Here is a 24,531-nt window from a genome sequence, read left to right as displayed (position 1 = left end):
CACTCTGGTCTGTTAAGGATGACATTTGCTCCTACTGTTTTCTTTTAATTGTCTAAGAGTTGAAACTTTGTTATGCAACTTTGGAAAGCCTGGTTAGATTGTTATCCCTATTCTCCTAATATCTGTCTCATCTAAACCTTTTTTTTTTTTTTTTTTGCTTAAAAGTTTTAAAGTACTTTGATACATTCAGCTTTTTATTATATTAAAGTAATTCGTATAAAAAATAACTACTGAGCTATTAGTTTTAAACTTGTCATTTTTCTCCTACTTAATGATAAGTTAGTTGGTTAGGGTAAAAGTTGCCTTGAATTTAATATTAAGGAAGTGCATTCTTCATATTCAGGTTATTTTTACCTTTTAAATTTTAAAATATGTGCAGCTAAAATATATTACCTTCAGCATATAATTCTGTGAGCTTTGACAAATGTTCCCCATACATACACTTTTTTCTTTTGGAAAAAGAGTGTCCTGTGTCCCAGGCTGAACTTGAGCTCATGGTGTAGCCAAAAGTGCTAGGATTATAGGCTGTAGCAGGAATCTTAAAATGTCTTATTAATAAAATCAAACCTGAGGCCAGTTATTGGGGTGAATGCTGGAAGATCAGAGAGACAGAACAAGCCCCAGCTTCCTCACCTCGCCAGTTCCTCAGCTGATTCTCTTTCCTCAGACTGAAAATTTCTGTGTCCTCATTCAGAATGGGTCTCAGCTGAACTGCTGCTAGAAGCCTAAAAGCTTAACCAGCCAAATGCTTCTAGTTTCTTGTCTTCACGCCTTATATATCTTTCTCTTTCTGCTGTCACTCCCTGGGATTAAAGGCTCGCTTTCTGCGATTAAAGGCATGATTCACCATGCTTGGCTGTATTCTTGAACGGAAGGATTTCTGCCTCTGGAATGCTAGGATTAAAGGCGTGTGCTACCATTGCCTATCCTCTATGTTAAATATTGTGGTTGTTCTGTCTCTGACCCCAGATAAGTTTATTAGGGTGCACAATATTTCGGGGAACACAATACCACAATAGACCTACACAACCATGACCAGTTTTATGTGGTCGTGGGCATGGAATCCAGGGCCTCATGCGTATTAGACAAGTTCTCTACCAACCTAGCTCTATTCTCAGCCTCCTCAGTAGTCTTTGCAGAAATGTTGTGCTATGAAATTACATATTTAGGATTCACACTTGTTCTGGCTAGTTTTATGTCAGTTTGATACAAGCTAGTATCATCAGAGGAGGGATCCTCAATTGAGAAAATGCCTCTATTAGATTGGGCTGTAGGCAAGCCTTTACAACATTTTCTTAATCAGTGGTTAATGGGGGGGGGGGGGGCAGCCCATTGTGGGACCTGGCCTGGTAGTCCTAGGCTCTATAACAAAGCAGATTGGGAAATTTAAAAAAAAAGAAAAGGGAAAAAAAAAAAAGCAAGTTAAGCAAGCCATGGAGAACAAACCAGTAAGCAGCACCCTTCCACAGCCTCTGCATCAGCTCCTGCCTCCAGGTTCCGGTCCTGTTGGAGTTCCTACCCTGACTTCCTTGCTTTTTGGTCATGGTGTTTCATTGCAGCAACAGAAACCCTAACTAAGAGAATACCCATTGTGTTTAAATCATTTCCACTGCAGAGTACTATTCATGTTGTGGTGTAGACAGGTTCTTTATCACAAGCTGATGAACTGTTAGGCCACTCCACATTTTACCTGTTCATTAAAAGTCCAGAACATATTCTATAGTATGTTGCATGCCGGCCAGGACTGTCAGGATTGTCAGTCAGCACACCACTTTGTGTGTTTTTATTCTGAACACAAAAATGAGTCTTATCTTTTTAGCATTCACCAAGTCTTTATTTCTTTCCTCAGTATTGTACATGGAAGAAAAAAGGACATAGATTGTCATCAGGGTCAACCAAAGAATCTTTTGTAGATAGCTGTTCTTTGTAGCACTCCTGAAGTGGGTGTGTCTACAAAGTTACAAAGGACTTAGTTTGTCCTTCATTTGGAAGAGAAACCATGCTGGAACTAAGGTGTCTATCTTCTCCTAAATCCAATGGTGAGCACTCCATTCTGGCTTCTCTTGCCTTTTGTCTGTCCTTAGCTTGCAGATTCCCTTTGGAAATTTAATTTAGCCAATTGGCCTGCGTTCCTTCAATAACAGATGAGGCTATAGAAGTTTTAATTTTGAGAGAGCAGACTTCTGCAGCTTGGGCATCTTCTTGTAGCCTGTGCATCTACAGATGTCCTCTAAAGTCCTGTTCCAGTGGTGGAGCCCAAGCCCAGACACTGCTTCTATGCTCCGACATATGGGAATCCTGGGTGATGTGATGTGCCAGCTAAGCCAACAATTGGAGAGGATGTAAACCAGACATCACTTAATGAGAGATTATTGATGGCCTAGATTCAGTACCTTTAGAACAAAGTGTTGTAATGCTGTTTTGTTCTATGCGTGTTTTTCTCCCCAACTCACTCCTGTTTTCTTTATTCCTGTTAAATGTGCAGCTCGATGAAGTTTGCACACACATACCAGAACCCCTCATGCACTCTTACTGTGAAATATTAATAACTAGCCAGAAAGGTTGGCTTCAGAGTTTTGAGTGCTTTGTGGTAACATTAGAGCTGGAGTGCATTCCCAAGTGTCCTCCCCACCAGAGCCCCATTTATTTCAAGAGATTATGCTGTACAGTTGGCTCCTCACAGAGACTCATAAACCCATTCCAAGAATTCAAATGTCACTTGTGGCCACAGAACCAGGCGTGTGGAAGGGAGGAAGAGTGTGGGTGGTGAGTGGTGCACTCGCCTTTCTGGTAGAGGATGTCTCTGATTTGTCTTCTGTGCCACTGCACAAGTAATCCCCTCATCTGGACAGCCCTGCACAGATAGATGACTATGGCAGTGGATGATCACAATGGTCCTTAAAATGCAAGAACACGTTTGCTTCAGAGTCCTTAGAGATTAGTTCTGACCTCCACATTCTTATCTGTATCTACCCTCTTGTTTCACTGACTGTGCATTGTGATTGGTTGGCCTTGATGGAGCCCAGTAAGACAGCCAGTTCTAGATCGGAAGAAGCATCCTAAGGTAGAGAAAATACCCCAGATACCTCCAAGAAGCCTCCTTGGGGACAGTGGTCTCTTCACAACTGAGCTTCCTGGGTGCTGATAGAGTACATTTGTATTAACAGCTTCACGTATGTGTGTGATTTGGTTTGCCTCAAGGTTATTCTTTGATGTTCATGAAAAAGTGATTGTGGTGATGAGAATTCATTGGTGAACTTCCTTATCAGTTCTCATTTGAGGCTTGCACATGATAATCCTGAGTGGTTACCTGGTAACTAATAGGCTTACCCTTTTCCCATTTCCCCATGTTCTTTTGAGTCTGTGATGTTTCATGTCCACCATAGGGATTTTGGGGGGAAGATGATAGGATTTCTTTTGCTAACATTGGGTGTACGTGAACAGCTTCATAGACCTCTCGTTTCTGTGAGTTGTATTCTTCTAGGCTACAGATGACCTGGGACTGTTTAAGTCCTGCCCGCCCGGCCCCTGTCCTGTGCCCCTGGTCTAGGATTCTACTTTATCAGTTCTCCTGCCTCCAACCAGCTTTGTCGCTTTCCAATCTTGGTAACTACAAAAATTACTTTAAAAAAAAAAAAAATCAGTTGTAGGCCAGGTATGGTGGCCCACACCTTTAATCCCAGCACTTGAGGCAAAGACAGGCGGATCTCTATGAGTTTGAGGCCCAGCCTAGTCTACAAAGTGAGTTTAGTACAGCCAGGGCTGTTACACAGGGAAACCCTATCTCAAATTCCCAGACACACGCACAAGGGCGGGGTGGGAGGTGGGGGCACTTGTGGTCACAAGAAGGTCTTTGTTTGATTTTATCTGGGTTTTTAAGGCAGTTTGATTTATCCTGGGCTGTCCTCCAACTCATTAAGTAGCTAAGAATAACCTCAAAGTTCTGATCTTCCTGTCTCAGCTTCTCAATGTCGGGATGAATTACAGTATGTATCACCACTCCCAGTTTATATGGTCCTGAGGATTGTACCCAGGGCAAGCAAGATGGGTCTTATGTAGCCAAGGATAACCCTGGACTCCTGATCTTACTGCCTCCTTCTCCAAAGTACTATGATTACATATATGTACCACCATGTACAGGAAAGTACTTTTTACAAAAGAGTTGCGGGCCACCTGTTAGTAGTGATTTTGTATATCAACAGAAAGGTCTGGTGGAAGGCTGGGGAAGTGGCTTAGTGGATAAAGGCCACTTGACCACAAGCCTGATGACCTGAGTTCAGTCTCCAGAACCCATATAGTGAAAGGAGAGAACCCATCTCCTGAAAGATATTCTTTGACCTCCACATGCATGTTGTGACATATACATACAGTAAATACATGTTTCTACATTTGAAAGGTTGGGCCTGAGCCAGAAGAGGGCAGAATTAAGATGTGTCTATATCCTTTGACTCTCTCTAAAGAATGCCCAGCCTTTCTTGGGTCATTCTAATTCCTGTTGCTCTGAGTTTGAGGTATAGATATTAACTGCTTTGAAATGAAGTTACCTGGGCACAGTTGTTGCATCATTACTTTCTCAATTTCAAGGTGTATTGAGGAGGTAGAAACATTCCTTAAAGAGATGCCATCCACAATAACAGGTTAAACGTGGCTAATGCAACCTTAAATTAGCTCTTCTAAGAGGACAGAAAAATGCTTGTGCATGGCTTGTTGTGAAGCACAGGTAATGGGAAAACCACCAGTGCAACAAAGAGGAAATTCTTCTGCCCAGAAATACAGTTGCTGCTTTATTTTTTTACACCAGTGGAGGAGAATATTGGTATAGATAACAGAGAACCGTACCTATTTTATCTGCTTGGATCCTCAAAGCCTTTAGCCAGTATTGTAGCAGGGAGCTACAACAGTAGTCTCCCAGCCCTTTATGAGGAAACTGTCATGTAGAAACCCCGAGAATGAGAGCCAACCATCTTAGCAGAAGTATTTGATATGCGTTGCAATGAGCATTCTGTACTACACATCTCAGAATTATCCTGAGACCTTTTATGCCTGTTTCTAAGAACAAAAATCTTTGGTATTACCAAATGTGAGTGAGCTGTGCTTCTGTGTTATTGGGAAAGGAGTAAAACTGTCATGTTAGTGACATCTCTGTACTTTAAGATCTGTTGGTGTCTTCAACCTCACAGGAGACTGGAAACTGGTCCCTGTTGTATTTTATTTCTTATAATCAAACTTTATCTTGTTTACCTTTTCGTTAACTTTTACTTACTAACCCTAAAAATGGTTGTGAGACTCAAAACACTTCTATGCTTGCATGAGTTTCTCTGAAAGGCAACTAACCTAACCACATTCAGTCCATTTTATTGTAATATACTCTGGATTTCTAAAATAAATAGTTTCTACATCTAAATTATCAGGGGGTGACTTAATGGCTAGATCACCTAGGGAGAGTTACCAGTATTCTTTACTATTCTTTTTATCTGAGTCACTGAAATAAATGGTCTCAAGAATTTTCATATTGAAAAAGAGCATGCTAAGCAGAGAAGTGCTTGCCATAACAAGAAAAGACAGATACCGTCCTGTGGCTGTGAGTGAGATTCGAAAGAGCTGACATCTCTTGGTTATTACAGTCAGGTTAATTGACTTCATACAGTCCTTTCATTCTTAAAATGCTGTCAACTTGGATGCAGTCTCCATTCTTCCTCCTAATGGGTGTTCCATGCCGATTCATCTCCTCGCTAAGCCTTTGAATCCTTACCTCAAGAACATGGGCACTCACTCCATGTCTTATTTTGTAAATTTGCATCTAGAAGTAAACATGGTAAGCTTTTAAAGTTTCATGCCTTCAATTTTCATTGTTGACTTTTGCTTCTAATCTGTGCCAGAATCAGTAGCATGCCCCCCCCCCCTCTCTCTCTCATCTTTCCATGTGTCATTTCTGGAGTCAGTCTGGTAGACATAAGTGGAGTCAAGGCCATCTATGGATTTCATTACAAAGAGAACAGTGAGGTCGCTTGAATCCCCTTGATTGTTCTTGAATAAGCATCTCCCTGATAAAGCAGAGAATGTTTTACCCTGCTCCTTGGCCTTAGCAAAAGGACACAGCTTCCTTGTTAGTATTAACATTAAAGACCTGTGTGTATTAGTCCTATGAGCTTCTTTTTTTTTTTTTTTTTTTTCTTTCCCAGATATAGTCAAAAGACAGTGATGAGCAAAAGTCTATTTCTGTAAAATGTAGGTAACTCCAGGTTTGGAGGAAGACCTTTTCAGTGATACTGGGTTGCCTCATGATTTGCAATAATCAATTTGATAATTGTTGTTGACTTACTGGCTCAGCTCATGAATAATGACCCAGATTTAGACTAGTATGGCAAAAGGATTTGAATCAGGTAGTGCTTTTGTCCCTTGGAACATTTGTCTTGCTTGACTGTTCTGGACTTCAGCCAGAAAGGTATTTTGCTTGCTGTATGTGTATAGTAGAATATGTGTCACTTAAGTGTTCACCGAGGGAGTTTCCAGCCCACTACAGCTCATTGTTAGCTTACCTTTTTACCATTGTGCTATTGGGAAGACTGAGAATGGATGACTGTCTCTCCTTTTCTCTAAGAATCTGTTTGAAGGGAGGATGGATCTCATTACTGTAAATATTGTTTTCATCACAGCCTACCTCGCTGAGTCTGAGTGAGAGCAGCACCTTTGGCTGCTGTGCAAAGTCTGTAATACTTGATGGCTTGTTAAATTTTCATTATTGTATGTACATTAATTTAGATACAATACCTCTGTTGCTAGGAGAAGCATCAGAAAGGAAGAGCTTGGCTGAGTGCAGACTGCCTATGTGGCAGAAGTCAGGAAAGTCTGCAGAACTTGCTGTCCTCAGAGGGAGTTTGTAGTTCTGCTGGCTGGGCTGAAAACCTTGGAAATTCTCAGATCCAGCCACTATTCCCCAGCATATGTGATGTGATATTTTGATGCTTGCTTACTCTATCATCTGTTTAATTAGCTTGAGAGACTGAAAGGATTTGAAAGCCCTTAGCGCCACTGTGGTCAAGTGCTCTGAGACTCAAAATGTTCATGCTTGATACTCTTGAGAACAGAATGCATGGGCTTGTGTTGATGCATTAAAACTGTTGGAAAAATACTAGATGGTTCTATGTGGTTTTTTTATTATTATTATTATTTCTGTGGTTACTTGTGTTGTAGTCTTTGTCTTCATGGAATATATCCTATTATTATATCTTTCCCTGGGTAGGGGAGTATCCCCAGACACACACACACACACACACACACACACACACACACACACACACACACACACACTCTCTCTCTCTTGAAAATGCATGTGAAGCAAGAATAGTTGTACTGATGTGCAGAGAAGGCCAGGTTCTGGACAAGTTAAGAAACCAGGAAGTTTGGAGTCTTATACAACCTGTTTACAGTTGAAGATAGACTAATACTTGTGGCTTTTGGCCTGAACACCACTGTTTTGTTTTGTTTTGAAAGAAAATTAAAGATTTAGTTAGTCACCGTAAAAGGATAGTATTAGTTTTTTTGACCTCAGTTTTGTCTTAGGAGAAAACAAACTCTTCGTCCTGCCCCAGAGCACGAGTGGACTCAGTTTCCAAGCACTCACTATCCTATACAGACAGTGAGTGCTTAGTTACTATACAGAGAGAAGCACTGAGCCAGCGAGAATGTTCTGGGAACTGTTGTTTGACACTATTTCTTCTAAAAAGTTCACATGAGTAGCACATCTGTGCCATATCTTCAAAAATTACAGATTCTTATGTAGCTTTTTCTTAGTTTCCTCTGGACTTTTTATCCCAAACCAAAGACAAAGGAGCCTGTATTTGTATCCACTGCTCTCCCCAATAATTATTTCCTTCTTTTCTCCATCAGGACACCCAGAAAGCAAAGCAGTTCCTGCCCTTTCTTCAGCGGGCAGGCCGTTCTGAAGCCGTGGTAGAGTATGTCTTCAGTGGCTCTCGCCTCAAGCTCTATTTGCCCAAGGAGACCTGCCTCATCACCTTCCTGCTGGCAGGTGAGTCTGTGCCACAAGTGACTTGGAATGGCCTTCCTGGAAGTTGACCCTTCCCTGTAGCCTCAAGCCCTCCTGTCCTTCCTCCATCCTACCAAACACGGGCTTTTGGAGCATGCTTTGAAAGACAGCACAGAACTAACTCATCCTACTTAGATGGACGGAATAGAAAATGAATACTAGAATTCTCATAGTTAGCATCAGCTATTTAAGGTCATCTGCTCCTGCCATGTCAGTAGTAGGCAGGCCTCAGGAGCTGAGCTGCCCTGTCCTTGGAGTTCCCCAAGAGAAGCCTCTTGCTTCTTTTTTATTCAAATGTCATCAGGATCCCAGTCCTTTAGGAAAACCTAGCGAAACACCGCTTTTCACAGGCTTCAATGTCTGCAGTATTTCTCCTTGACTGAGGGTGACATGCTGGGCAAGCCTTCCTCTGTCCCATGCTGTCTAATCGGTCAGCTCTCATAGCCTGCCTTGCTGACTTGCTCAGTGTTTCCCCAGCCACCGAGACTGTGTGAACTGTGCTCTTTGAACAACTTACATTTATGTATTCAGGGACTACACCGCTTCATTTCTTCACTGCTGGCAAATAATAAAGATATTTATTTCTAGTCAGCCTTTACAGAAACCGTGGTCTTTGAAGGAAGGCTGTCATTTCATCCACCCACCCTCACACACATTCATCCACTCACAAAGGACACGCGCCGTTGTGCTCCCCAGATGCACGGTGCCTTTTCTGTTACTGTCCTGTTGCCTCAGCACTTCAGTTGAATTCTTGAATAGATTTGCTGTGGTTGAAGAGAAGCAAGAGCCTTGCTTTCTGTCTGTCCGCTGCCGGATTCCCTTAGCCCCCTTTTTTCTGGAAGGCACTGAGAACTTCTCGTCTGTACAAGGGGCTCCCTTAGGCCCCAACTAAAAGGGCTGAGTTATGTGCAGTAAGCCACTCCCTGAACACCTGACTATGCAGCTCACTGCTTCTCCTTGACTGTCCTTGACAAGGCACCTCATCAAGCTTCTACCAGTTTGATCTTAGCTACCCAGCTCTGTAGGTTTCCTAAAAGGCCCAAGAGAAGTGTGACTCTGTGCTCAGGGGCAATTGTGGAGAGGAGGCTTGCATCAAATCCATACCTGACGGGGGAAGGGGGAGGAGGGGGGATGACGGGAACTTGTGTTTCTGCTAATGGCAGTTGTAGTCAAGGGAAAGCTGCAGGGTGGTACAAGTCTGATCCTGCGGTCGTTTTTTTGCTCTCTTCTTAAGATTTCTGTAGCTGAAAGATTTCTTGACTGTGAATTCTTGTTATGGGGTTATATACCTTATACATATATATTCAGCTCATTCTCTGCTCTACCCAATAAACCATAGCAGCCTCTTGGCAGTGTGGAGTTTAGTCCAAGGTGAAAAATAAAAAAGGTCTGATTGTTTCCTGGAAACCCGATCTCAGATCCATAGAGAAAAAAACACTGGCTTCTAAACTCAGCTCCTTCGATGGAGCCAGCTCAAGGTTTGTGCGTGGTAAGAGAGTTCCTGCGGGATGCTGTTTGTTAAACCTTGCTTAGAAGGAAGCCATGTTAACTGCCTGACTCTGAGTCAACCAATTCCTCTGTATAGTTGGCATTATCCTGATCCTCATAGTTCCAAGACATTGTCTAACTTAACTTTCAGCCTGAAAGGTAAGACTACACAGCAGCAAATACATGCTAAGAAATATAACAGACATTTAGGAGGTAGATGGTAGGGAGTGGAGAATGTCTAGACTTCACTTTTGTTTAAGGTGAGTGTAGTGGAGAAAGTCAAGTGTCCTAGGCTTGAACCTCAGAGTTGATTATGAAGGCCATAGTCAAAGCCAACACAGTGATAGGAACTGGTTAGATGGATGGGTAATTAGTTTGGCCTTGTGTGTGTAATATTTATAGTTTCCATAGAAATGTTCAAGCTCATTTTAATCTGGGCAGATGCTCAGGTCAGGGAGTACTTAGCATATGTGTAGTACTTTAGGCTCTTTGTGCGCCTTTAGGAGTGGCTCATTCCACTCCATTTGTGAAGGAAACAACCTAGAAACTCCAACATAGGCTAAGGATTCATATGCAGGCAGAGAAAATATGGCGTAGGAAGTAACAAAAGGCCACTGAGCATCGTCCTCACGTATCTAAGGGAGCAGAGAGCTCTGAGGAGCCAGCACTGTCAGAGTTCACATAAAAGAGCAAGTGTACAGAACTGAAATGATTTTGTACTGTTTATCAATCAGAAAGTCACAGGTGACCTTTGTCAGTATATTTTCATCAGAGTTTCAACCAAAGGCAGATTCCAAATGGTTGGGAAATACCCATGACTGCTGGAAAGGAGCAAACTTACCAGGTAGAGATTGCTCTACTCAAAAACCTAACAGAGAATGAAAAATAATGCATAAAAATGAGAGCTGACTGGGTAATGTGGAAAAGGGATGTCAGCATCGTGGGTACTTCTAAAATTGGTGCATGCTTTTGAATCAGGAAGGTGTTGTGTTAGAGTTGGGAAGCTATCAAGTACAGCTATTGTTTTTCTTAAACCAGGTATAGAATGTTAGGTAAAACTCAATAAAATCTTCATACACACAAGATGGGAGCAGCTGGGTCTGGTAGTGAAAGCCTGTAATCACAGTACTAAGTAAATGGAACCAGTATCATCAAGAGTTTGATGCCAGTCTCTGCTGTATATCAAGGCCAACCTGGATGAGGTGCTTTCTCCAAAGAGGGCTTCTGGGGGTGGGGAGGGTTGAGAAAAATCCTAGGGACTATGCAGTTTAAAATGTTGAGGAGTCCTGTTGAGAATCCCCAAAAATGAGAGACTGCGGAAGGATAAGGAAGAGCACAGTGACCTGGGGGAGATGTAAGTTAGCTAGAACATGGATGGGGTGAGAGTCTGCTTAGAGACCATTTGTGACAGTGAAGGTGAGTGAGTATAGCATAGACCTGGAGACCTGAGTTGTAACTGTTTACGTAGAACTGTCTATTCTCAGGCTAGAACTCAAAGATAGGTGCCACATGCACTCCACACCATATAAAGTGACACTGCAAAAATTGTCTCTATTTGCAACTAGGAAAAAAATGTGCATTGCAATTCTCAAGGGGAAAGTCAGGACATTTGTTGAGATCAGTCCCCTCCTTGCTGCTCTCATTAGTCCCAGCCTTTTGGAGAGCCCTCTGTACTTGAAGGTGGGGTGGACACTTTCCATTTTTATGTGGCCTTTTTTGTGCAGACGGCCCCACAGCTTGATAGGGAGTGGCATTTGGCCCGAGCCAGCTGGTCTCTCTGTCACGGTTCCTGCACCCCTGTACGTGAAGTGATTGTTTAGTCAGATGGGCTAGCAGGTGGGGCTGGGAGTCAGCTGCAGCTGACAGGTCAGCGCCTCCTGACAGCTCTTGCCCTTAGTCCTTTCAGCACCTGGCTTAGGTTTGGTCAGCGATCGGACGACCTTAGCCCATCAGAGCTGAGCGTCTTCAAGGTCCCTAAAGCTGCTGCTTTGGCCTCCTGTGCACACTCATTGGAGTCTTGGAGGCAGATCACTGTCTGCTTCTGCCCTCAGTTAGTGGGAAGCCGAGACCCCCTGGCAGCTTGTATTTGTTTTAAGGCGTCAGTTTTCCTCCAGTAGCATTTAGTAAGTGCCATACACTCCTTCTGTTAGAACAAAAACAGCCTACCCTTACTCTTTGATTTCAGGTTGTGTTCATTCGCCGTGTGTGTTAAGCGTTATTTTGGTATCTTGTCTAAGGTAGACTGAAGCATATATTTGTAAATCATGTGCCTCTTGATTCATAGTTTGTGAACATGGAGTGTGTGTCCTACTATGACCTTTGTATGAAGTTTTCTCAGTGTGAATCACCTAATGCCTTTTGGGCCACGCTGAGGGCACAGTTCAGGAAATTGTCATACTGACTGAGCATAGCAGGTAGTGTCCTGTAAACAAAATGCTTCCTCCAGAATTAAAAGAGAAGAGTAATTTGAGGCTTCGGGGTAAAGTAATATAAGGAGTCTTAATTAGGTATTTGAGATCTTTTGCCAGCCTAGATTGAGACCCGCACACGCCTCTGTTTGCCCTTCCATGTTCTTGAAGGTGATGTAGTCTGGTGAATTACAAGCCAAGGTGAGTCGGGTGAAGGGCCAGAGAGGATAGCACTCGCCTTATGTAGAACTCATGGGACAAACTGCCTAGAAGGCAGCAGCCACTTGGCAGGGGTTCCATGTGGATCACAGCAGGTGACTTGTAATTAACCAGTTACCTAGGCACATGAAACAGGACTAGAAAATGAGGCTTCTCTTCACCTGCCCTTTGGCATCTATCCTTTCTGTCTCGCTTTCTGATTGTAGCTCTCCCCGCTGGTGGTGCATTCTGACCAGGGAGGCAATAAGGTTCTAGATTTCTGTGCTTTAATGAGTGACAGTGGGTTTGTTCATGGTGAATAAAAGGTGTGGCTGTGTGGCTGTCCTTCACCTTGAATGTCTTTGAATGGTGTTTCATTTCCTTCCTTCTTTCCTTCCTTCCTTCACTTCCGAGTCTCTCCTCTGGTCTGTTGTAATTGGAACATCAACTGCTTGTTTCAATAGACCAGAAACTTGTAATGAGCGGAAGGGAGGGAAGGTAAACAGGAGTATCCTTCTCATCTCCGGGCCCCAGGAATGGTGGATCCCCATTGATTACCAGGGCCTAACCAAATTACACAATTAAAGCCAATGTATGTTTAAGTGAGAAATCCCATTCTGCTATCACAGAGGTGCTAATGAATCAGGCTGTTACTGTGCTTGTGTTTGCTGGGCTTCTATCCTTAATTAAGCAATTACAGGGTCTGCTGATACTTATGAATTCCTTTCAGATGCTTTAATTGAATTGCAACTTAATGGATATTTGTGAAGTAGGGTGTTCTTTCTCTTGGGATTTCCCAGTTTGGATGTCTCCTCTGCCTGTGTGTTTTCAGTTGGGACCCATCACCGGAAATGGACAGCTTGACAAGAGACTTTCCTGAAGCAAAGTTAGAGTTAAGTTCATCTTAGTTCATCCTAAAAGGTCACTTCTAGGTAACAATTAGTACTACAGGTTTGGGGAACATTTGTGACAAGGCCAAGAGTTTTCACAAGTTTATTATAAGGAAGATACATAAATTAACAAGACAGTTTATACCCTCAGATAACTTTCAATCTTGCGGTATAAACAGCCATATAAAACCGTGGAAGAATGAAGTTAGAGTCAGCAGAGGTCTGAGCAGCACACCATAAGAATTGCCTTAGTTCCTTCTGTGTCACTGCCATGCAGTACCTCAGCTAAGCATGGGTAGCATGAAGGAAAGAAGTGGGTTTTGCCTCTCAGTTCTGGAAGCTGGATTGTTTAAGATCCTGATGGTGCCGGCAGCTGCTTGCTTCTGGTAGGGACTTCCTCCTGCTGCTTCAGCTCACAGTGGAAGAGCTGAAGGGCCAGTGTGTGAATAAAAGAGAAGAAACTGGGAGGGACGGACAGGGTCACTCCTTCGGTAAGTCACCCGTCCCTTAAGTCCCTGTCTCCCAACACTGTCACTGTACCAGTTAGATTTCAGCATACATTTCACTGGGGTGGAGGGGCATCGGGGGAGAGTAATACAGGATGGCAAACCAGATTCACAGCCTAGCACAAGTACAAAGGAAAGAACAAGTAATTGAGTGATGGGAAGTCTTCCAGGGGAGGTAGCATTTGAGCATCCAAGAAGATGTGGAACTTTTCTTTGGCAGAGCAACTTTGTATCAGTTCTCCGAAGAGGAGTTTCCTTCAAGGATGCAGTAGCTATCATCGCTCTTCCGTTTCTTCTCTATTGGTGCATCAACAGCCTTCTTAGGGCTTTCCTGCCATTGAGCGTCAGCGCTCTGGCCTCAGCTTGAAGCCTCTGCAGGTTCACCATTGGTCAGGCAGGTGAAGAAGCAAACCTCTGATTTTAGGCTGCTTGTCTACCATCCTTAGATTGTGACTCAGTCCCAGAATGGACTGCCTTTTATAACTTATGAGACATTCAATGGCATGGTTATTTAATAATGTTTTCTATCCTCTGGGCACCATCTTAGGGACACAAAAATGCATGATAAAGTTGTAGCCTTCTAGCAGGAAAGAATGTGTAGACATAAAGGGAAACGAGTATTTTCAGGATAAGGTAGCTGGGCTTGATGGTTCACATCAGTAATCCTAGCACATAGGAGTCTAAGGCAGGAAGATTGCCATAACAACAACAACAACGCAAAGCATTAGGTGGGAGAAGCGTACCTTAAATTCTAACACATGAGGAGCGCTTGGAGGTTCTGAGACAGTGGCAGGCATTGTGACACTCTCAAAGGGCTAAGGCCAACCTGCTCAGGAACCTGAAAGCTCTAGATTCAGAGACCAGTGGGGCTGACTGCTGGTGTGTGGTATTTCAGTGGGTCTAATCAGAAGAGAGAGGCCTGACTAGTAACATTAGAAATGCCCATATCTGGGGTGAGCCCTGGGACTCAAAAGTTCAGGCCTGTGGACATAATGGGCTATTGCAGGGTAAGAGAGGAGGGGCTTCGGTTTGTGCAGTAGCCACTTCAAATATTTTCTTGATTAAGGCAAAGTATAAAGCCATCATAATAAAGTCATCAGTAAAAATAAAATTTGTTCAGCATAATTTAAGGCACCCACAGGCCTTGTAGCTAGAACATTTTTAGGATTCCGATTTCCATCTTCCTCATTGTTTTGATTGGACCTGCCCGCTTATCTTAGTACGATGCTGGTGACCAGAGATGAGAGAGACAGCAAGGCCCCTCTGGCAGTTCTGTGCTAGCCTGTGTCAGCTAGGGGCTTCTTAGCAGAGGGTAAGATAGTCACCATCATGGTGCCCTCTGTGGGGTCTTGTCAGGCTTCTGTGGCTTCCAAGTCAGGGTGTTTGGTCCACACCATCTCATTTGGTTTCTGTGTGCCAAAGAAAGGGAGGTGTTGTATAACCCTCCACTGGGAGCGGCCCTGGGAATGCCTTTGGCTAGTCACTGAGACAGTTCCCTCTGAACTTCTAATCTGCAGAAGGCTGCTAGTGCTTTTTGTGCTTGCCACCTCAGAGTTTTGGTTTAGGTGCAATACGGGCGGCCCTGGCTAGAAACAAAACCAGTTATCCACGGTGAATAAGAGCCTGGAGAGCGAGCCAAAAGCAGAGCCAGGAGGGTTTCCTTTTCAGCTCCTCTCCCTTCCTCCCTGCTTTAAAAAGCGTCTCATTTTGAATCATCTTAGGGCAGGGAAGGATGAAGAGGAAGTTTCCAGAAATCTAATAGCTCTCCTGGCATGTATCCAGTACTAGCCCTCATCTCTGGTTGTGCCCATTCCATTCAGTGGCTTTTTCAGAATATATTTCAGCATAGGGTTGTTTATTCTTTTCTTTTCAATACCATCTTGTCGGCTTGCTGGCATTTTCCATTAGCCACTTAGTAGTAGTGATGTAACACCATCCACTCACTGTTGGGCTGCTCTCCACTAGCCCAGCCTTATGGAGAAGTCTGTTTGGCTATAAGGATTGTAGAAGCAGACCCTAGATACAAGACAGGGAGAGTAAAAGTGGTTTGGTGATTTAAAATTGGGGGGGGGGGGGGGGGGCTGGAGAGAGGACGGCTCAGCAGTTAGGGGCAGTTTGCAGAAGACACAGCTTTGATTCCCAGCACCCACATGGCAGCTCACAGCTGTCTATAACTCTAGTCCCAGGAGATCTGACACCCTCTTCTAGCCTCCTCGGGAACCAGGCAGACATGTGGTGCACAGCCCTACATGGCAGGCAAAGCATCCATGTAAAAATTAATAAATATTTTTTAAGAGAAATGCTGTGATGTCTTGTAGTGAGCAGTCCCAGGGTGAACAGTATATACTACCTATAAGATGTATCATGGTTGCTGTGGGAACTACCTCTCACATCTTCTTTTCAAACCAATTTTAGGAGGTTTTACGCCACTTAACCTGTTTCTCATTTTTCCCTTCTCTTCTGCCCCAGGTCACTGCTCCCCTTGCAGTTCGTTCATAAAGTTACTGGGGCTTCTCCAGCTGATGGCCTGGATTTGAACGAGATTGTACAGTCTGAGTGGGAGCTGTGCACTTGTCTGTGGTGTGGGCCACCATGAACATCCCTGCAGTTGGCCTGCAGAAGGCCTCACAGACTTACACTCCTGGAAGTGGGAGCACTCACCATGTGTGAGGCCACTGAGGAGGCCCTGGGAGCTGTTCCTTACCTCAGTGCAGTAGTAGCATTCCCAGATTCTGATACAGAGGTGCCAGACACAGGCCTCGTAGGTGCAAGGATGAGACACAGAAGTCCCTGTCATATGTGGAAGCCATCTGAGACACAAAGAGATTCACCACTAGAGCTTTTTGGCATTTATTTCAATTACTTAGAAGTTTTGGAAAGTTTTAGCCAGGGTTTCTTTTTCCTTTGTCTATGATATCATAAATGAGATACACATCTTCTGTGGTTCCCTGCAGGGATGGCTTACAGGCTTCTAGAATGGGCTTCGGGAAAACTTCACATTGGCACTTTCTCACTTCCCTGTAGCCTTCCCTTCTGTGTATTTTAATGGTGCTTTACAATAGAATTCCTGAATAAACACTAGGAACCCTCATGCATACCTTTACTGGGGAGAAAGATATTTAAGTCTACCAGTCAGCAGACCATCAGAGAAGTCCCCATTTCCCTGCCCTTGTGTGCCTCTTTTTCCTGAGCTTGTACATCTGCTAGTGATTTTTCTAGGGTTAATTTGGGTGTTTTTATTTTTAAATTGGAACATGGTGTCTGTCTCTTTTCTGTGTGTGTTTTGGATGCAGCCCCTGTGCTAGGCATGCGGTTATTAACTCCACTGATACACCAGTTCACTCATTAGCATTTGCATTTTAAATTACAAGCTAGAGCAGACGACATTTATGCTATATTTGTACCATTGCCTTCTTCATGAATGATGGTGTATGTGCAGGGAATGCAGAAATAACTCTTGTAGAGCCCTGATATATTTTAGTCTCTTTTTCAGAAAACTGCTATTTCTTTTTACTCTTGATTTTCATTGTTTAATGGGGAAATTTTTTTTTTATTCTTTTCCAAGTTTAGACTTACTCGTGAGTGCTACTGATTGGGAAATGCTAACAACAACCAACCCTCCGTATCAAAATAGGCATATTGCGTAGAGTGGCCATCTTTCCCGTTCACGTGGTGTTCCTTGTAAGCAGCCTGCTTCGATTTGAGAAGAGTTTTCTCCTTCCCAGAGTAGTGGGTGGGAAGGAATGGTAACAGATACTGTCCTTGCTTGTTTCTGTGCTTGCATCCTCCTTTTTAAAAGAGGACTAGTTGGTGGTTACTTGCTAATACCTGATACTGCTCAGCACACAGGGGGAGAACAGGAAATGGTGGAGGCCTTCAAGGGGCTAGCATTTGGACTTCATTGCAGTACATATTAAAGTATAAAAATGCCAACACTGCAGAAGGCTCCTCAAGATGAGAGATTTCAGTGGCTAAATCCTCTTGCCCAGCTCCTGCTCATGGCAAATGGTAACTTCATCGTATTGATCCCAAGAACCAGAGGAAAACTACACAGTTCTAGACCATAGACCTGTGACCAGAGCCTTTTCAGACCTCCCCTGCTCTTCCTAACCTGGGTTTGCTGGACGAGGGCAAAAAGCCAGCTTTAGCTGGTAGGTCTGCACCCAGGTTGTGCTTTCCTGTAATCCAGCATCTGGTTTTGTTCCTTGGACTTCTGTCTTACAAGGACCTCTTTTTGTTAATCAGTTCTTTACCACCAACACACACACACACACACACACACACACACACACACACACACACACACACACTTACACATGTTTAAAATAACAAGGGGTTCAGAAACTCAGTACTGAAATAGAGGTGCATTCTGGGTGGGCAGTCAAAATTCTGCAGGTAATACAAGCTAATTTCCCTTCCTTCTTTGGAAAGGGTTTTCTCCTCTGATAGTCATTCTGCTAATTAATTCTTGTGTAAACAGACATAAAGAGCTGCCTTTGAGGCTGGTGATCCACATATAAGTAATTCACTAACTCAGAACCTGAGACCCAAAACTGGGCATTTATTCTCTGGTTGTATATTACCTGGTATATGCAAGCTCAGTCCCTAGCACTGATTTTCAAAAATAAAATGAAATCTTGACCCTTTAATATATGTTAGTGCTGCACATACTATGTCATATACTAACCAGTAAAAGAAGTTATATGGCATGGGCACATAGTACCCTAAGCATCCTTTCGTAAGGGTCTGCCTCCTGCTGTGAGTCTGAAGTTGCAGTAAATAGTGTCACATCGTATTTATTCCTTCAGAGGATAGGTCTAGAAAAAGGAAGGACTGGGGTTGCTAGCTTTTGTTTCTTCAACACAGTGGCATTTGAGTTGTATTGCTTTCCTAAATTCAGCTTTGTATACTTAATGCAGACTTCTGTATATCTTCTAATTGTATTAGTTAGTCTCATAATAACATCTTACCTGGGCTGTACCAATTCAGAATTCTTCCTAAGAGATCCACACCCAGTCTGACAGACAGATCCTGAAGTCAGATCACCAAATGGGCTCCAAAGTCAAGTGAGGGGTCCTTCCACTTGCATATCACAATTCAGCCTGGGCTGATTTCTACCAAACACCTTCACATTAGTTCATCTTCTGTGAACAAAACACACATGAAATTCCGTTTTAAGAACTAATAGTGGACAGTGATAAGTGCTTACCTAGCATTCAGGACACTCTGAATTCAGTCACCACCACCACCACCACCACCACCACCACCACCACCACCACCACCACCACCACAGAGATCTGAAATTCCTATCATCCTTGACTACATAGCAGGTTTAAAAATGGCCAGCCTGTACTACATGAAGCCTTGTCTGAAAACATGAAAAAATAAATAAAAGTAATAAGTTGATGAACATGATAAAATTAATACGAAATTATTTCATACCTCTGTATGTCTTCTGTGGAAAGGCCCTTTGGGTATATTCATTGTTTACCACCCGGGAAGACAACTTCTGATTCAGGCATTTTGTGCTTGGTTTTTGGCTTCTTTTGGTGTCTGGGTCTGTTTCCTGTTGAAGCTGTTCTCTGGAAGGTAAACTGCCTTGCAGGATAGCCAACATAGCAGGGGATGGTGACAAGGCAGGGCAGAAGACATGTTGGCTGGTGTCCCTTCACAGTGCACTTGGGTGGTGTGGCAGTGGGCACTAGATAGCACTCTACATGTCCTACAGTAACATGTACAAATGCTACTTACGGTCCTTAAAGAGCCCTGGCGGGCATGGCGCACACCTTTAATCCCAGCACTCGGGAGGCAGAGCCAGGTGGATCTCTGTGAGTTCAAAGCCAAACTGGTCTATGGAGCAAGATCCAAGACAGGCACCAAAGCTACACAGAGAAACCTTGTCTCATAAAACCGAGAGAGAGGGGGGGGGGAGGGGAGAGGGGAGGAGAGGGGAGAGGGGAGGAGAGGGGAGAGGGAGAGGGAGGAGAGGGAGAGCGCGCAGGCCCTGGAATCCTGTAGCCTAACATCTCTGTTATGTTGGCTATCCAGTTGAAGTGCTGATTGTTGCCAGTCATTCCCCATCTCTTGCTGAGCTGGTTCTCTGGCAGGGGAAGGAGGAATGTGGCTTAACTGTGTCCCCACAGTCTCCTAGACATCCAGCCCTCTAGGTTCTCTGTACCTGCCTCCACTACATCCTGGCTTCTGACAGAAACCTTGAATTAAGTGGGTTAGGAATAAACTGCTTGACTGCGTTTGTGCAGATAGCTTCTCTCACCAGCTATCTGAAGTGCTTTTTGAAATACACGGGAGCCCTTTGTAAGCTGCTTTATAAGCTGTGAAGTCCATTGTTGCCGCTCTCTGCAGCCAGCATGGCTCTACCGAAGTAATGTCTCCTTGGCTCCTGGCCAGGACTGGGTATTGCAAACTCTAGTAAGCAGGAAAGCCGCCCACTAGAGTCACTAGCAGCTGTTGCAGGCTGGAGGATTTGCAGAAATTGAGATTGCTGTTCCCAGATATTGGCACTTGCCTGGTGATGAATGACCGAGTCTGTGCAAGGGGACTCTGTATGCTTTCCTTCAGCCTTTTATTCTCAGCCCTCTATTGTGGCGCCAGCTCAATGGCCCCGTTGTGGAGGAGGGCCGCTAAATGCTGGAGTGAGTAGCCTGCCTCTGCCTCCATTCCCTCCTTCAGTTGGCCTGACTGAAACATTAAGAATAGCTCTTTGATCCCCTGATCTGAGATTCTTGAGGCAGGAATTTCAGAGGACGTAACACAAATGCCAAGGGCTAAGAATTAAACCTCAAGAGGAAGGAGAAATAAACGTCACCTGAAAGAGTTTGAAATGAATTCAGCTTTGATTACTCTGGTGCTCTTACCTTAACCCACCCATCTCCACTGGAATAGCCTGGGAGGTAAGACCAAAGACCTGCAGAGGTCTGTCCTTACAAAAGTCATTAGTGGATAGTGTGTTTGTTTATGATGATAGCCCAAGAGTGAAATTCTTAGAGGGCACCACCACTCTAATTTCTTATCACATGTATTTATGCATATTCATGTATGCATATGCTGAAGCTAGTTTTATAATGCCATCTTTCTAGAGATCAACCAAGGCATGAATGACCTCAGTTAGGGCATGTCTAACTCCTGGCTCCAATCCCTGCCTTCACCTTCTCATGTCACTCTGTCTTCAGTATGTAAGATGTTTGATGACCGAGAGATTGCCTGTCCTGTCACTACTTAATCTACCATAGCAGTGCATAGAATAGTGCTTGAACTTGAATGAATGAATGAGATGAGATGAGATGATTTGGAGGAGGTTGCATTTTGATTATTTAAAAATTCAGAAAATAAATTAGCCCCAGTGTGTTCCCACAGAGTGGTGAAGCCATAGCAGTTCTGGTGGCTAAGAGACCCAACTGGGTGTCTCTCAAGAAAACCAGAATAGTGCTGGGGTTTGCCCCAAAGTTAGTCCTGAACAGGTACATTAGCCTCTGTTTTTTCATAGAATACGTGTGTTGCTTAATCGTGCTGTGTAAGCTTTCCTTTTGAATATATCACCTATATTGGCAATGAACACAGTTACCCAGATCTTATTCTTCTATCTTAAGTACTGTTATATCTCTGCAGGCAGCAAGGGGGTTTCCCAGTCTTTGCTCATTCATTCCATCTGCCTGTGCTCTTCCTGGCTAGAAACCAACCCAATAGCACCTTTCTTGTGGCATAAACCAAAAGCTTAGAAAGGAGTTGATACTGCCCCTCTTGAGAAGTATAGTAATGGAGGTATAAGTTTTTAGTCAGAGGAGACACCAGTAAGAACATACATACTTAAGACGAGAGCATGGGTAGGACATGTGACTATGGAAAGAGCAGGTCAGACCTGTGGGATGGGTTTATGAGCTGGGGTGTTTATGGACAAATTAAACTTTAGCCCTGAGTAAGCAAAGTCCTAAGCCAGTTATTGCTGCCAGGATACTTCTAATGGGCCCTGTGCAACCGTTATAAATTATTCAGCTGCTTTACTAATAAAAGGCCAAGCAACTTGCCTGATCCTGGTGGTACTTAAGCAGATAGCTAAGAACAGGTTAGAGGGACTGAGGATTGATCTGCTGACCTCGAGGAAGCCCTCCTTTCTGGTTTGGCAGTAAAAGGGTTAAACAGTTGGCCTTGACTAGTGGTGTGGAGAGAAATGGGGCTGTCCTTGCTGCTAAGCAATTCCAACAGTTTGCCCGGTGGATGGTTATTGCCTGACACAAATGATATGGTTTTAAATCATCCAGAGGTATGTTTCCCCTACAAACCTTGTACCTTTTCATTTTGATATGATTTTAAAAGAAGTTACAAAAGCAGAACCAAGTTTCTTCATTTATTCATTATTGTATTGTTGCCATCTGTGTTTGTACAATCAGAAGATTTTGGTGTGATTGTCACTCACATCTATAAGAAATGGGAAGAAAGGGTTTTTGTTTTGTTTGTTTGTTTTTCTGTCCATACGTCTCACTATTACTGTGCATATTCTAGCAGTTTGAGACTTCGGTTAGCCCCAGGTGTTCACATGGGTATGAGATCTGGAAATAATGCATGAAGAACATAGTTACCAGCTTGTCTAGAAGCCTGTGGATTGAGTGTGCATGTTCTGGATATCAACATGTTTACTGAGTTATTTTGTGCTACCACTAGATTGATAGAAGATTTATAATCTCCATATTTCTAGTAATAATGGGTTAGAAGTATACAAAATGATTCCTTTCCCTGCAGGTGTGTTTGGAGCCTTTTGTTTAATAGTATTACAGAAACACTTGGATTTCTTGATGACCTTACACATCTAGATTCTAAACTGCTGACAGCAATAGCTGACCAGAGAAAGAGGAATCTCAAGCCCAATGCTTCCCAGTGTGCCCACTGAAACACATGTTTGGAGGCCAGCAAAATGCTCAGGAAAGTGCTTGGGGCACAAGTCTGACCTCCACTTGCACACTTAGGCATGTGTGCCCCCCCACTCCAAACACACACACACACACACACACACACACACACACACACACACACACACACAGAGTGATGATTTTTTTAAATGCACAAATAGCAGCCAGTATCCCAGGACCCTGGACTCCTTGTCTAGAATTTCATGGCACAAATATTAAAGAGATCTTAGATGTTCCTTTCAACTTTGCACACTCTTGTCATCATTTCCTTCCAACCCACTTCATGCTACATCTTCCAGAATTTTCACTGAAATGAATACCATATTGGATGTATATTTATCTTCCTCATCAATTATGTTTCTTCTACTATGTTTTTTTCTCATTCCTCAGAATGGTCTTGGTTTCATACCAGAAAATATTGAAGCCACCATTAACATTTACCTCCAGGGGCATTGATTTAACTGGGGGGGGGGGGGGGGATGTCACAGGTGTGAAGGTCAGGTCTCTCTTGCCACCTTATGATACCTTGTCAGGTTGTCAGGCCTGTGTGAAGATGCCTTTGCCGGCTGAGCCACCTCATGGCCCAGTCTTTATCTCCTAGTCACATCCTCAACACCACAGACTGGTAAAGCCATAGCACTCCTCCTTGATCGTATTGGGGTGCAGGGAATGTTCCTTGACATTGCAGCAGGGGCTGTTCCACGTAGTAGACTTGATGGAAAGCTGATTCCAAGGAACAAAATAGTGAGAGATGAATGGGAAATATTTGTAAAGGAAAGTTCACTGGATAAGAAAATGGAAGATTGTTTCTCACAGATTCCACTTCTTGCTGGTAGCTAGACACACACATGCCTTTCCCTGTGGCTGGTTCTCATTGTCTGCACTTTTGTAGGCTCTACCCGGCAAATTGCTAAGTACAGGATATAGCCCTAAAGGTGTCACTTTGGATTATATTAAGTAGTAGCTGATGTTCTTTCAAGGCCATGATCTTATGAACTGTTCTCCTTACTCTTACATTTTGAGTTTGAAATCAAGTCAGCTGATCAGTAAATTGAGTTGATTAAATTTTCACCCTGGCATAAATGTAATCTGTATGAGTAGGAGATGACAGTTTAGAAGACAGCCTGTGTCTTTCTTTGGTTCATCAGATAAACACTCTAATTAGATGACAGAACTCAGTTTTTTAAAGTGTCCTGAGCTCAAAGGTGAGCTAGCCAAGGGCTGATGCTAATGTTATCGATCGAATTCCTCAGAAGAGCAATTAAGACCCTAACGAGATGAGGACCGTGAGCTTCTGGGTTGGCACCAAAAGAAGTTGAGAAGCTGGGTTGAATTTTCTTAAGGGCATCTCTGAGGCAAGCTGATTGTTTAGGTACATCCTTTGATCCTGTCTCCAAAATGTGCTCCTTCTCCACCACAGCCCACCCTCCTTATATTCCTACTTTTTTGCTTGCTAGGATTACAGTGTTGTTGTGCTATCAGTTTTATCTGTGTTAGAAACAAGCCAAGAGCAATCTCAGTTATGAAACAAAGCGAAAGAAGTTAAGCAAGGCAATTCACTTTTTTGAGAAAAAGCTGTGCCATGAACTAAACTCAGCTAGCAAGCGCACTGAACAAGAACTTCACTTGGTTTTTATGCCAGTGCACATGGTGACTGTGTTTCCTCCACTGGCTGGTGTCCATCCTCACAGTCTTTCCAGGCTATGGTAGTGCACACCTGTAATCTCAGCTCTTAGCAGGCAGAGGCAAGTGAATGTCCGGGAATTCAAGTCCAGCAGGGGCTACCCTTTAAAACAACAACAACAACAACAACAACAACATGGCTCAAAGCAAAGGGCGAGGGAGGTTGGCTGCTGCAGACCATCAAGTTGTAATGGGTGGGCATAAACTGGAGTTTTACCAGGTGGGGAGGATTGTGGAACATTTGCTCTTACTGAGCTAGCTCCCTTCGATAGGAAAAAAGAAGCAGACATTTCTCACATCTGAGTTTTGGGGGTTTCGTGGTTGTTTGGTTTGGTTTGGGTGTTTGTTTGTTTTGGTTTGGTTGTTTGTTTGTTTGTTTGTTTTCCC

At 43.5% G+C, this 24,531-nt stretch overlaps 1 protein-coding gene across 1 annotated transcript in view; it reads left to right on the top strand.

The window, feature by feature from the left end:
• Snd1 (staphylococcal nuclease and tudor domain containing 1) overlaps positions 1-24,531 on the top strand; it is a 422,881-nt gene that overhangs the window by 269,349 nt on the left and 129,001 nt on the right. The window contains exon 15 of the mRNA XM_036180523.1: positions 7,891-8,032. Coding sequence (XP_036036416.1) covers positions 7,891-8,032 — 142 coding nt within the window. The remainder of the gene's footprint in view (positions 1-7,890; positions 8,033-24,531) is intronic.

Source organism: Onychomys torridus, chromosome 3 (assembly GCF_903995425.1).
Source record: "Onychomys torridus chromosome 3, mOncTor1.1, whole genome shotgun sequence".
Classification (NCBI taxonomy): Eukaryota; Metazoa; Chordata; class Mammalia; order Rodentia; family Cricetidae; genus Onychomys; species Onychomys torridus.
The sequence above is the reverse complement of the archived record's forward strand: the minus strand, read 5'-3'. Positions and strand labels throughout refer to the sequence as shown.